A 13,976-nucleotide genomic window follows, 5' to 3' on the forward strand; every position below is an offset into this window, starting at 1 on the left:
CCAGTACATGTCCTATGGAACACGACTGGAGACCAGTACATGTCCTATGGAACACGACTGGAGACCAGTACATGTCCTATGGAACAATGACTGGAGACCAGTACATGTCCTATGGAACAATGACTGGAGACCAGTACATGTCCTATGGAACACGACTGGAGACCAGTACATGTCCTATGGAACAATGACTGGAGACCAGTACATGTCCTATGGAACACGACTGGAGACCAGTACATGTCCTATGGAACACGACTGGAGACCAGTACATGTCCTATGGAACAATGACTGGAGACCAGTACATGTCCTATGGAACACGACTGGAGACCAGTACATGTCCTATGGAACACGACTGGAGACCAGTACATGTCCTATGGAACAATGACTGGAGACCAGTACATGTCCTATGGAACACGACTGGAGACCAGTACATGTCCTATGGAACACGACTGGAGACCAGTACATGTCCTATGGAACAATGACTGGAGACCAGTACATGTCCTATGGAACACGACTGGAGACCAGTACATGTCCTATGGAACAATGACTGGAGACCAGTACATGTCCTATGGAACAATGACTGGAGACCAGTACATGTCCTATGGAACACGACTGGAGACCAGTACATGTCCTATGGAACAATGACTGGAGACCAGTACATGTCCTATGGAACACGACTGGAGACCAGTACATGTCCTATGGAACACGACTGGAGACCAGTACATGTCCTATGGAACAATGACTGGAGACCAGTACATGTCCTATGGAACACGACTGGAGACCAGTACATGTCCTATGGAACACGACTGGAGACCAGTACATGTCCTATGGAACACGACTGGAGACCAGTACATGTCCTATGGAACAATGACTGGAGACCAGTACATGTCCTATGGAACACGACTGGAGACCAGTACATGTCCTATGGAACACGACTGGAGACCAGTACATGTCCTATGGAACAATGACTGGAGACCAGTACATGTCCTATGGAACAATGACTGGAGACCAGTACATGTCCTATGGAACACGACTGGAGACCAGTACATGTCCTATGGAACACGACTGGAGACCAGTACATGTCCTATGGAGTGGTGTGTATGACTGTCCTACGACAACTGTTTAGAAAAGGTGAGATCCCCAGGCAAATAAAAATTTAACTGGTAGACTTCTCTAAACTGTGCTGTGCTCCCTCTGACTCCCAGGACCATTCTGATGATGGGCCGCTACACAGAGCCCATTGAGGATGTGCCCTGCGGCAACATCGTGGGTCTGGTGGGAGTGGATCAGTTCCTGGTGAAGACCGGGACCATCTCCACCTACGAGCACGCCCACAACCTGAGGGTGATGAAGTTCAGCGTCAGTCCCGTGGTCAGGGTGGCGGTGGAGTGCAAGAACCCTGCTGACCTGCCCAAGCTGGTGGAGGGTCTCAAACGCCTGGCCAAGTCTGACCCCATGGTCCAGGTACAATACCAGTCTGACCCCATGGTCCAGGTACAAGACTAGTCTGACCCCATGGTCCAGGTACAAGACTATACTAGTCTGACCCCATGGTCCAGGTACAATACTATACTAGTCTGACCCCATGGTCCAGGTACAATACTATACTAGTCTGACCCCATGGTCCAGGTACAATACTAGTCTGACCCCATGGTCCAGGTACACTACTATACTAGTCTGACCCCATGGTCCAGGTACTAGACTAGTCTGACCCCATGGTCCAGGTACAATACTAGTCTGACCCCATGGTCCAGGTACAATACTATACCAGTCTGACCCCATGGTCCAGGTACAAGACTAGTCTGACCCCATGGTCCAGGTACTATACTAGTCTGACCCCATGGTCCAGGTACAATACTATACCAGTCTGACCCCATGGTCCAGGTACAAGACTAGTCTGACCCCATGGTCCAGGTACTATACTAGTCTGACCCCATGGTCCAGGTACTATACTAGTCTGACCCCATGGTCCAGGTACAATACTATACCAGTCTGACCCCATGGTCCAGGTACAAGACTAGTCTGACCCCATGGTCCAGGTACTATACTAGTCTGACCCCATGGTCCAGGTACTATACTAGTCTGACCCCATGGTCCAGGTACAATACTATACTAGTCTGACCCCATGGTCCAGGTACAATACCAGTCTGACCCCATGGTCCAGGTACAAGACTAGTCTGACCCCATGGTCCAGGTACAATACTAGTCTGACCCCATGGTCTAGGTACAAGACTATACCAGTCTGACCCCATGGTCCAGGTACAATACTAGTCTGACCCCATGGTCCAGGTACAATACTATACCAATCTGACCCCATGGTCCAGGTACAATACTATACTAGTCTGACCCCAAGGTCTAGGTACAAGACTATACTAGTCTGACCCCATGGTCCAGGTACAATACTATACTAGACTGACCCCATGGTCCAGGTACAAAACTAGTCTGACCCCAAGGTCCAGGTACAATACTAGTCTGACCCCATGGTCCAGGTACAATACTATACCAATCTGACCCCATGGTCCAGGTACAAGACTATATTAGTCTTACCCCTTGGTCCAGGTACAAGACTATACCAATCTGACCCCATGGTCCAGGTACAATACTATACTAGTCTGACCCCATGGTCCAGGTACAAGACTATACTAGTCTGACCCCATGGTCCAGGTACAAGACTATACTAGTCTGACCCCATGGTCCAGGTACAATACTAGTCTGACCCCATGGTCCAGGTACAATACTATACTAGTCTGACCCCATGGTCCAGGTACAAGACTATACTAGTCTGACCCCATGGTCCAGGTACAAGACTAGTCTGACCCCATGGTCCAGGTACAAGACTAGTCTGACCCCATGGTCCAGGTACAATATTATACCAATCTGACCCCATGGTCCAGGTACAATACTATACTAGTCTGACCCCATGGTCCAGGTACAAGACTATACTAGTCTGACCCCATGGTCCAGGTACAAGACTATACTAGTCTGACCCCATGGTCCAGGTACAATACTATACCAATCTGACCCCATGGTCCAGGTACAATACTATACTAGTCTGACCCCATGGTCCAGGTACAAGACTAGTCTGACCCCAAGGTCCAGGTACAATACTATACCAATCTGACCCCATGGTCCAGGTACAATACTATACTAGTCTGACCCCATGGTCCAGGTACAAGACTAGTCTGACCCCAAGGTCCAGGTACAATACTATACCAATCTGACCCCATGGTCCAGGTACAAGACTAGTTTGACCCCATGGTCCAGGTACAATACTATACCAATCTGACCCCATGGTCCAGGTACAATACTATACTAGTCTGACCCCATGGTCCAGGTACAAGACTAGTCTGACCCCATGGTCCAGGTACAATACTATACTAGTCTGACCCCATGGTCCAGGTACAAGACTAGTCTGACCCCATGGTCCAGGTACAATACTATACTAGTCTGACCCCATGGTCCAGGTACAATACTATACTAGTCTGACCCCATGGTCCAGGTACAAGACTATACTAGTCTGACCCCATGGTCCAGGTACAAGACTATACTAGTCTGACCCCATGGTCCAGGTACAATACTATACTAGTCTGACCCCATGGTCCAGGTACAATACAATACTAGTCTGACCCCATGGTCCAGGTACAATACTATACTAGTCTGACCCCATGGTCCAGGTACAAGACTAGTCTGACCCCAAGGTCCAGGTACAATACTAGTCTGACCCCATGGTCCAGGTACTATACTAGTCTGACCCCATGGTCCAGGTACAAGACTAGTCTGACCCCATGGTCCAGGTACTATACTAGTCTGACCCCATGGTCCAGGTACTATACTAGTCTGACCCCATGGTCCAGTTACTATACTAGTCTGACCCCATGGTCCAGGTACTATACTAGTCTGACCCCATGGTCCAGTTTCTATACTAGTCTGACCCCATGGTCCAGGTACAATACTATACTAGTCTGACCCCAAGGTCCAGGTACAATACTATACTAGTCTGACCCCAAGGTCCAGGTACAATACTATACTAGTCTGACCCCATGGTCCAGGTACTATACTAGTCTGACCCCATGGTCCAGGTACAAGACTATACTAGTCTGACCCCAAGGTCCAGGTACAAGACTATACTAGTCTGACCCCATGGTCCAGGTACAAGACTATACTAGTCTGACCCCAAGGTCCAGGTACAAGACTATACTAGTCTGACCCCATGGTCCAGGTACAATACTATACTAGTCTGACCCCATGGTCCAGGTACAATACTAGTCTGACCCCATGGTCCAGGTACAATACTATACTAGTCTGACCCCATGGTCCAGGTACAAGACTATACTAGTCTGACCCCATGGTCCAGGTACAAGACTAGTCTGACCCCATGGTCCAGGTACAAGACTAGTCTGACCCCATGGTCCAGGTACAATACTATACTAGTCTGACCCCATGGTCCAGGTACAATATTATACCAATCTGACCCCATGGTCCAGGTACAATACTATACTAGTCTGACCCCATGGTCCAGGTACAAGACTAGTCTGACCCCATGGTCCAGGTACAAGACTAGTCTGACCCCATGGTCCAGGTACAAGACTAGTCTGACCCCATGGTCCAGGTACTATACTATACCAATCTGACCCCATGGTCCAGGTACAAGACTAGTCTGACCCCATGGTCCAGGTACAAGACTATACTAGTCTGACCCCATGGTCCAGGTACAATACTATACTAGTCTGACCCCATGGTCCAGGTACAATACTATACTAGTCTGACCCCATGGTCCAGGTACAATACTATACCAATCTGACCCCATGGTCCAGGTACAATACTATACTAGTCTGACCCCATGGTCCAGGTACAATACTAGTCTGACCCCATGGTCCAGGTACAATACTATACTAGTCTGACCCCATGGTCCAGGTACAAGACTATACTAGTCTGACCCCATGGTCCAGGTACAAGACTATACTAGTCTGACCCCATGGTCCAGGTACAAGACTATTCTGACCCCATGGTCTAGGTACAAGAATATACCAGTCTGACCCCATGGTCCAGGTACAAGACTAGTCTGACCCCATGGTCTAGGTACAAGACTATACTAGTCTGACCCCATGGTCCAGGTACAATACTAGTCTGACCCCATGGTCCAGGTACAAGACTAGTCTGACCCCATGGTCCAGGAACTGTAGAGGCCCACAGACACTAGCCACATATTTTGGGTTAACGGTAATCCTTTAGACTAGACTTCACTCTTGTTTGTTCGTAGATGTAGGTAAACGGTGTGGTTTAGAGATGTAGGGAAACGGTGTGGTTTGGAGATGTAGGGAAACGGTGTGGTTTAGAGATGTAGGGAAACGGTGTGGTATAGAGATGTAGGGAAACGGTGTGGTTTAGAGATGTAGGGAAACTGTGTGGTATAGAGATGTAGGGAAACGGTGTGGTTTGGAGATGTAGGGAAACGGTGTGGTTTAGAGATGTAGGGAAACTGTGTGGTTTAGAGATGTAGGGAAACGGTGTGGTTTAGAGATGTAGGGAAACGGTGTGGTTTAGAGATGTAGGGAAACGGTGTGGTATAGAGATATAGGGAAACGGTGTGGTATAGAGATGTAGGGAAACGGTGTGGTTTGGAGATGTAGGGAAACGGTGCGGTTTAGAGATGTAGGGAAACAGTGTGGTTTAGAGATGTAGGGAAACGGTGTGGTTTAGAGATGTAGGGAAACGGTGTGGTATAGAGATGTAGGGAAACGGTGTGGTATAGAGATGTAGGGAAACGGTGTGGTTTAGAGATGAAGGGGAACGGTGCTGTTTATGTGTCTTTGTCCTGTCTCTGTGTTGTGGCAGTGCATCATTGAGGAGTCTGGAGAACACATCGTAGCTGGAGCTGGGGAGCTGCATCTGGAGATCTGCCTGAAGGATCTAGAGGAGGACCACGCTGGTATCCCCTTAAAGGTTCGGGAAGATATTGACTTACTGCATTGTACAGGATAGACATTGTATCTTTTCAAAAAAAGGATGAAATTAGCTTCTTTTTGAAATCACATCATAATTGTAACCTTTGAATATTGAGTGAAGATACTAAAAAGCTGAAACCTCTTCATACTTCTCCCAGAAATCTGACCCTGTGGTGTCTTACCGCGAGACCGTGGCCGAGGATTCAGACCAGGTCTGCCTGTCCAAGTCCCCTAACAAACACAACCGTCTGTACATGAAGGCCCGGCCCTTCCAGGATGGTCTGGCGGAGGATATCGATAAGGGGGACGTGAGCTCCAGACAGGAACTGAAGACGAGGGCTCGCTACCTGACCGAGAAGTACGAGTGGGAGGTGACAGAGGCCCGCAAGATCTGGTGTTTCGGCCCCGACGGGACGGGACCCAACATCCTGACGGACGTCACCAAGGGAGTGCAGTACCTCAGTGAGATCAAGGACAGCGTGGTGGCAGGGTTCCAGTGGGCCTCCAAGGAGGTGAGCAGACGCCAGCAGGGCTGGGTGGTTAGAACCGGATCCACTGACCGGCTCTCAGAACCAGATCCACACCACCACTGACCGGCTCTCAGAACCAGATCCACACCACCACTGACAAACTAAATCTCAGAACCAGAGAACCACACCACCACTGACCGGCTCTCAGAACCAGATCCACACCACCACTGACCGGCTCTCAGAACCAGATCCACACCACCACTGACCGGCTCTCAGAACCAGATCCACACCACCACTGACCGGCTCTCAGAACCAGATCCACACCACCACTGACCGGCTCTCAGAACCAGATCCACACCACCACTGACAAACTAAATCTCAGAACCAGAGAACCACACCACCACCACCACTGAAAAACGTTCTCTTTCTCAGGGTGTCCTGTGTGAGGAGAACATGAGGGGGATACGTTTCGACGTCCATGATGTCACGCTGCATGCGGACGCCATCCACAGAGGGGGCGGGCAGATCATCCCCACGGCACGCCGAGTCATCTACGCCTCTCAGCTCACAGCTCAGCCACGACTTATGGAGCCAGTCTACCTGGTCGAGATCCAGGTGAGTCATCTACGCCTCTCAGCTCACAGCTCAGCCACGACTTATAGAACCAGTCTACCTGGTCCAGGTGAGTCATCTACACCTCTCAGCTCAGCCACGACTTATGGAGCCAGTCTACCTGGTCCAGGTGAGTCATCTACACCCGTCACCTCACAGCTCAGCCACGACTTATAGAACCAGTCTACCTGATCCAGGTGAGTCATCTACACTTCACAGCTCACAGCTCAGCCACGACTTATAGAATCAGTCTATCTGGTCCAGGTGAGTCATCTACACCCGTCACCTCACAGCTCAGCCACGACTTATAGAACCAGTCTACCTGGTCCAGGTGAGTCATCTACACCTCAGCTCACAGCTCAGCCACGACTTATAGAACCAGTCTACCTGGTCCAGGTGAGTCATCTACACCTCACAGCTCAGTCACGACTTATAGAATCAGTCTACCTGGTCCAGGTGAGTCATCTACACCCGTCACCTCACAGCTCAGCCACGACTTATAGAACCAGTCTACCTGGTCCAGGTGAGTCATCTACACCTCAGCTCACAGCTCAGCCACGACTTATAGAATCAGTCTACCTGGTCCAGGTGAGTCATCTACACCTCACAGCTCAGCCACGACTTATAGAACCAGTCTACCTGGTCCAGGTGAGTCATCTACACCCGTCACCTCTCAGCTCAGCCACGACTTATAGAACCAGTCTACCTGGTCCAGGTGAGTCATCTACACCCGTCACCTCTCAGCTCAGCCACGACTTATAGAACCAGTCTACCTGGTCCAGGTGAGTCATCTACACCTCACAGCTCAGCCACGACTTATAGAACCAGTCTACCTGGTCCAGGTGAGTCATCTACACCTCATAGCTCAGCCACGACTTATAGAACCAGTCTACCTGGTCCAGGTGAGTCATCTACACCTCACAGCTCAGCCACGACTTATAGAACCAGTCTACCTGGTCCAGGTGAGTCATCTACACCCGTCACCTCTCAGCTCAGCCACAACTTATAGAACCAGTCTACCTGGTCCAGGTGAGTCATCTACACCCGTCACCTCTCAGCTCAGCCACGACTTATAGAATCAGTCTACCTGGTCCAGGTGAGTCATCTACACCTCACAGCTCAGTCACGACTTATAGAACCAGTCTACCTGGTCCAGGTGAGTCATCTACACCTCACAGCTCAGCCACGACTTATAGAACCAGTCTACCTGGTCCAGGTGAGTCATCTACACCTCTCAGCTCAGCCACGACTTATGAAGCCAGTCTACCTGGTCCAGGTGAGTCATCTACACCTCACAGCTCAGCCACGACTTATAGAACCAGTCTACCTGGTCCAGGTGAGTCATCTACACCTCATAGCTCAGCCACAACTTATAGAATCAGTCTACCTGGTCCAGGTGAGTAATCTACACCTCACAGCTCAGCCACGACTTATAGAATCAGTCTACCTGGTCCAGGTGAGTCATCTACACCTCACAGCTCAGCCACAACTTATAGAACCAGTCTACCTGATACAGGTGAGTCATCTACACCTCTCAGCTCACAGCTCAGCCACGACTTATAGAACCAGTCTACCTGGTCCAGATTCAGGTAAGTCCACGTGGAACTCAGAAGTGAGATTCAAAAATCAGAATCTCCTTTATACTCCCAAGTACATTTACATGTACCAGGAATTTGACCTGGTGAGATGGTGCTGACTACCACAACAGAATAGTAAGGGATGTTCAACCTTTCCGGAGTCCTGAGGGGTATCCTATGAATCAAGCTAGATCTACTCTGGGTTTTCTAAAGCTATCCGGCTTCAGCTAGCTTCACACTCCAGCTCAAGACTTCATCCGTACTACAAAAGTGGATATTGATTGTCTGCCTGTCGCTAACTCCAGCAGCCTTGTAACTAGCTTTGGCTAGTTGCACGCCAAACTCTTCTTTGAGACAATGCTGAATCAATTCATGGGGAAAATCGGTGACATTTTCATTTGTGCCGAAATCAAATTCAGTAGGCTATGGTGTGAAATAGGCTTTTACAAATGCATTCTTGACTCTCGAGTGGCGTCATTACAGTCCCGGGTTCAATCCCAGGCCGGCCGCGACCGGGAGACCCATGAGACGACGCACAATTGGCCCAGCTTTGTCTGGGTTAGGGGCGGGTTTGGCCACTAATATCGAGAAACTTCACAAAGCCTTTGTGAAGAGGAGTGGGACAACATTCCACAGGTCACAATCAACAGCCTGATCAACTCTATGCGAAGTCGAAATGTCACGATGCGTGAGGCAAACGGTTGTCACACAAAATACTGGTTTTCTGATCCACGCCCCCCTTTTTTTCATTACGGTATCTGTGACCAACAGATGCATATCTGTTTTTCCCTGTCATGTAAAAATCCATAGATGAGAGACAATTTTATTTATATCAATTGACTGGGTTTCCTTATATGAACTGTAACTCATTAAAATCTTAGAAATTGTTGCATGTTGTGTTTATATATATTTTTTGGTATTTGAACTTACCTAAACGTTCTTCCTGCAGTGTCCGGAGCACGTTGTCGGAGGGATCTACGGTGTGCTGAACAGAAAGAGAGGCATGGTATTTGAGGAGTCCCAGGTCGCTGGAACACCCATCTTCATCGTGAAGGCTTTCCTTCCGGTCAATGAATCATTTGGTACGTTCATCACTCTTTCCAACTCAACATTTCACCATAACAATGAATGGAAACAACATTTTAAAAGGAAACAATTCAAATGTAACTTTTCAACAAAAAAAAAATATATATTCTATAACTAAAAATACTAATTTAGTAGGGCCAGGACAATACTTTTTAGTAGTGTAACGATCCTGGGTTTATAAGCGCGGATATCGACTCTGCCGCTTGAGCATGCTCCATAGCGCGATGGACTTCGGCCTAAAAGGTCGAGGGTTCGAGACCTGCTCTCATTACAGTATCGTGGCAAGGAAACAAAACACAAAGCGGATTTAACCACTTTATGAAAACAGCCCCGACGTTGGAAACAAATCATTATGTTGTCATCCAATCACATATATTTATTTTCCAAGCGATCAAAAAATATTTGACATACAGCATTTAAAAAAATTTTTTTTTAAAGGACCAAAGAGTTATACTGGTATCGTCACAGCCTTTTCATAAAGAATTTGCTCTTTAACCAGTAATGATCACACGTCAATGTAAAACATTGTATTCAGTCAGGATAGGTGTGTAACATAGGAAATAGGAGTCAACCAACTAGTTACACATAAGCATGATAAAAACAACACAGACCTCTGGTTGTTTTATGAATATTTTAATTTTTTATTTCCCCCCCCCGATGTCGTTAGGTTTCACAGCGGACCTGAGGTCCAACACAGGTGGCCAGGCCTTCCCCCAGTGTGTGTTCGACCACTGGCAGATCCTGCCCGGGGACCCCTTCGACGAGACCAGTCGACCATGGCAAGTAGTGGCAGACACCCGCAAACGCAAAGGCCTCAAAGAAGGCATCCCTGCCCTGGACAACTTCCTGGATAAACTGTGATCAACTGTGATTGGACTGGAGCTTCCTAGTGCAATTTAATGATCATAGCACCCTAATGTGGAAATGTAAAAAAATTAAAACAGAACCAAACCACAATAATAATAACAACAATGCACTGTATTATAACTAAAAAAAAGGTAATAAAAAAAGATGCCCCTTTATTGTTTTAAGTCTGAGATCCTGAAAGCAAATAAAAAAATGAGCATCTTGTTGTTTGTTTGTTTGTTTGCATCACGATGGCATAAACAAAAGCATATTTTACCCATAGCGAAACAAGAGGAGCATCCTTTACCCATTGTGAAACAAGAGGAGCATCCTTTACCCATAGCGAAACAAGAGGAGCATCCTCTACCCACAGCGAAACAAGAGGAGCATCCTTTACCCATTGTGAAACAAGAGGAGCATCCTTTACCCACAGCGAAACAAGAGGAGCATCCTCTACCCACAGCGAAACAAGAGGAGCATCCTTTACCCACAGCGAAACAAGAGGAGCATCCTCTACCCACAGCGAAACAAGAGGAGCATCCTTTACCCACAGCGAAACAAGAGGAGCATCCTTTACCCATAGTGAAACAAGAGGAGCATCCTTTACCCACAGTGAAACAAGAGGAGCATCTTTTACCCACAGTGAAACAAGAGGAGCATATTTTACCCACAGGAAAACAAGAGGAGCATCCTTTTTACCCACAGGAAAACAAGAGGAGCATCCTTTACCCATAGTGAAACAAGAGGAGCATCCTTTACCCATAGGAAAACAAGAGGAGCATCCTTTACCCACAGCGAAACAAGAGAAGCATCCTTTACCCACAGCGAAACAAGAGGAGCATCCTTTACCCATAGTGAAACAAGAGGAGCATCTTTTACCCACAGGAAAACAAGAGGAGCATCTTTTACCCACAGCGAAACAAGAGGAGCATCCTTTACCCACAGGAAAACAAGAGGAGCATCTTTTACCCACAGGAAAACAAGAGGAGCATCTTTTACCCACAGCGAAACAAGAGGAGCATCTTTTACCCACAGGAAAACAAGAGGAGCATCTTTTACCCACAGCGAAACAAGAGGAGCATCTTTTACCCACAGCGAAACAAGAGGAGCATCTTTTACCCACAGGAAAACAAGAGGAGCATCTTTTAACTACAATAAAATATTAAATATCTATTCCCTTAAATTTAAGTTTGGAAAATAATTCGGGTTCCATTTTAAAACATTAACCTAACTTAATCTAATGTAAATCCTAAAGTCTTAGTGGGTAGGTCCCCTTTCCCTAAACAACTCATACAAGGTTGTGGACCAACATATCATTCTACACTTTAAAAACTGCAGCGCTAATTGCCTTAGCTAATTGATCTAGAGTTTTGTACATTAAATAAAATACATTTTCAGGCCCTGAATGCTTTTTGCTACGTTCAACAAAGGCTCAATTGACAACTTCACATTACATTTGATTCTGTGAACATGTAGCTATGTAATGGTGGAAAAAATATCCTGCTTAACCTTCAAACCAACCAACTTAAATGTTCAAAAGTTGGGACTCGTAGGATGCAAACCATTTGGGGACATTAACTCATATACAATTTTACACAGAACAAAAAGGGGATCCTCCAAGACGGCAAAATAATTAGATTGTACATACACAAGTGTCAAACTAAATACAAAACAGATTTCAAAAAATGCTGAGAAAGATAGCATTTTATAAACACTCAAGTTTGTATCATTTTTGATAATTTGTACAAAAAAACAAAATGGTACCTCCAATTCATGGACCCCCCCCCTTCCCCATATCTAATTTCTAACGGATCCATGTTTTAGATACACTTTCAACCGTGTACAGAGTCAGTAGATCTGGCAAACTCAGTATTATTGCTGTGACTGAAGGGGAAACCCTGCCCCCCCCCCCATTGTTCCACTTCCTGCAGAATGCTTCCGGGTCAATTCATCCAATAAAAACACCTTCCACATAATGTGAAGAACAGACTGGTACAATCCCCTTCTCTTCCACAGGTCAGAATGTGTGTGGGGTGAGGCCAACTCAAAATAGGCTTTGGACTATTTGGGGGGGGGGGGGTCCGTCCTCTCTCCTCTGTGACCTGGAAACCGATGAGTGGGCCAAGGAGATGTCTATTCGTTAGTAGGTGAACAGAAGAGTTTCCTCCTCTCCTTGATAGCCACCTTTACCTCGAGGAAGGTCATGTGTATCCTACCGGAGTCCTTCACGGACGACTTTTTGAAGCCTGCCACACCACCACCACCCCTTTTAATGAGCTTTTGTTTTGTCGTCGGGGAGAGAAAAAGAATGAACACGTTTAAAATCTATCGTTGTAGCAACAAAACAAAAAAAATGTCTTCCACAAATCTCATTAGTTTTTATCGCCACATTTTAGGATCCAACCTGTAAACGTCATTTCATACAAGCACATTTTCATCCACATTCACTCTCCTCCAATTACCTTTGACCTTTTTCAAAAAGGAGGCGGGAGAGAGGACGTAGGAGTTGAGCAAATCCAATTGAGAAAAGACTACGGAGTCTATGGGTCCAACAGTCTCAACTATCTAAAAAAAAATGGCTTCCTCTCCTAGTTTTTTTCATTTCCTTCCATCAGCACTGATCTAACAAAGCAGGGGCACGGTGACCAAAAAAAAGCAAATGTGTCCTAACTTTACTAGCAGACAGACAAAGGAAAGGAGACAAGTTAGCCAAGCTCTGGGATCTCCATGTCCCATGGTGGTCTGTGGACATCGTCCGGGTCCAAAATGGCACAATATTCCCTATATAGTGCACTACCTCAGTCCTCGGAGGCTTGTGTCTAATAAGAGGCTTAGTCCAATGAGCTCTCAGGGACCAGAGGCTTTAGTCCAATGAGCTCTCAGGGACCAGAGGCTTAGTCCAATGAGCTCTCAGGGACCAGAGGCTTAGTCCAATGAGCTCTCAGGGAACCAGAGGCTTAGTCCAATGAGCTCTCAGGGAACCAGAGGCTTAGTCCAATGAGCTCTCAGGGACCAGAGGCTTAGTCCAATGAGCTCTCAGGGACCAATAGATCAGTCCAATGAGATGATGTCTGAGATGATGTTGGACCCTCCTCCTCCTCCCCCAGTGATAACCCCCGTCTCATGGGAGGATGAGGTGGCGGTGGTGTGGTGGGAGCTGGTCTCGTATTGGCTAGAAGAGGACACCAGGCCGGCGCTGGTGGTGGCACCCTGCAGGCTGCTGGTCAGGTTATCCAGGAACATAGGAGACCTGTAATGCTGCGAGTCACCTTGGATCAGCGAGAACAGATCCAGACCTAGGTCAGACAGGGAGGAAGATTGTTTCACGCTCCTCCTCTGAACTCACAAGCTACATCACAGACCTGGATATTACCACATATATTACTACATCAATCAATCAAATGTATTTATAAAGCCCTTCTTGCATCAGCTGATGTCACAAA

At 47.2% G+C, this 13,976-nt stretch overlaps 2 protein-coding genes across 6 annotated transcripts in view; one reads left to right on the forward strand and one right to left on the reverse strand.

Annotated features, from left to right (window-relative positions):
* Positions 1 to 10,757, forward strand: part of LOC129855570 (elongation factor 2-like) — a 25,995-nt gene extending 15,238 nt beyond the window's left edge. The window contains exons 10-15 of the mRNA XM_055923370.1: positions 1,203 to 1,461; positions 5,833 to 5,940; positions 6,101 to 6,454; positions 6,845 to 7,027; positions 9,551 to 9,683; positions 10,355 to 10,757. Coding sequence (XP_055779345.1) covers positions 1,203 to 1,461; positions 5,833 to 5,940; positions 6,101 to 6,454; positions 6,845 to 7,027; positions 9,551 to 9,683; positions 10,355 to 10,548 — 1,231 coding nt within the window. The 3' untranslated portion in view covers positions 10,549 to 10,757. The remainder of the gene's footprint in view (positions 1 to 1,202; positions 1,462 to 5,832; positions 5,941 to 6,100; positions 6,455 to 6,844; positions 7,028 to 9,550; positions 9,684 to 10,354) is intronic.
* Positions 10,305 to 13,976, reverse strand: part of LOC129855571 (E3 SUMO-protein ligase PIAS2-like) — a 23,304-nt gene continuing 19,632 nt past the window's right edge. For all 5 annotated transcript variants that reach the window (XM_055923375.1, XM_055923376.1, XM_055923373.1 and 2 more), the window contains one exon: positions 10,305 to 13,829. In XM_055923375.1, coding sequence (XP_055779350.1) covers positions 13,585 to 13,829 — 245 coding nt within the window. In that variant the 3' untranslated portion in view covers positions 10,305 to 13,584. The remainder of the gene's footprint in view (positions 13,830 to 13,976) is intronic.

Source organism: Salvelinus fontinalis, chromosome 5, assembly GCF_029448725.1.
Source record: "Salvelinus fontinalis isolate EN_2023a chromosome 5, ASM2944872v1, whole genome shotgun sequence".
Classification (NCBI taxonomy): domain Eukaryota; kingdom Metazoa; phylum Chordata; class Actinopteri; order Salmoniformes; family Salmonidae; genus Salvelinus; species Salvelinus fontinalis.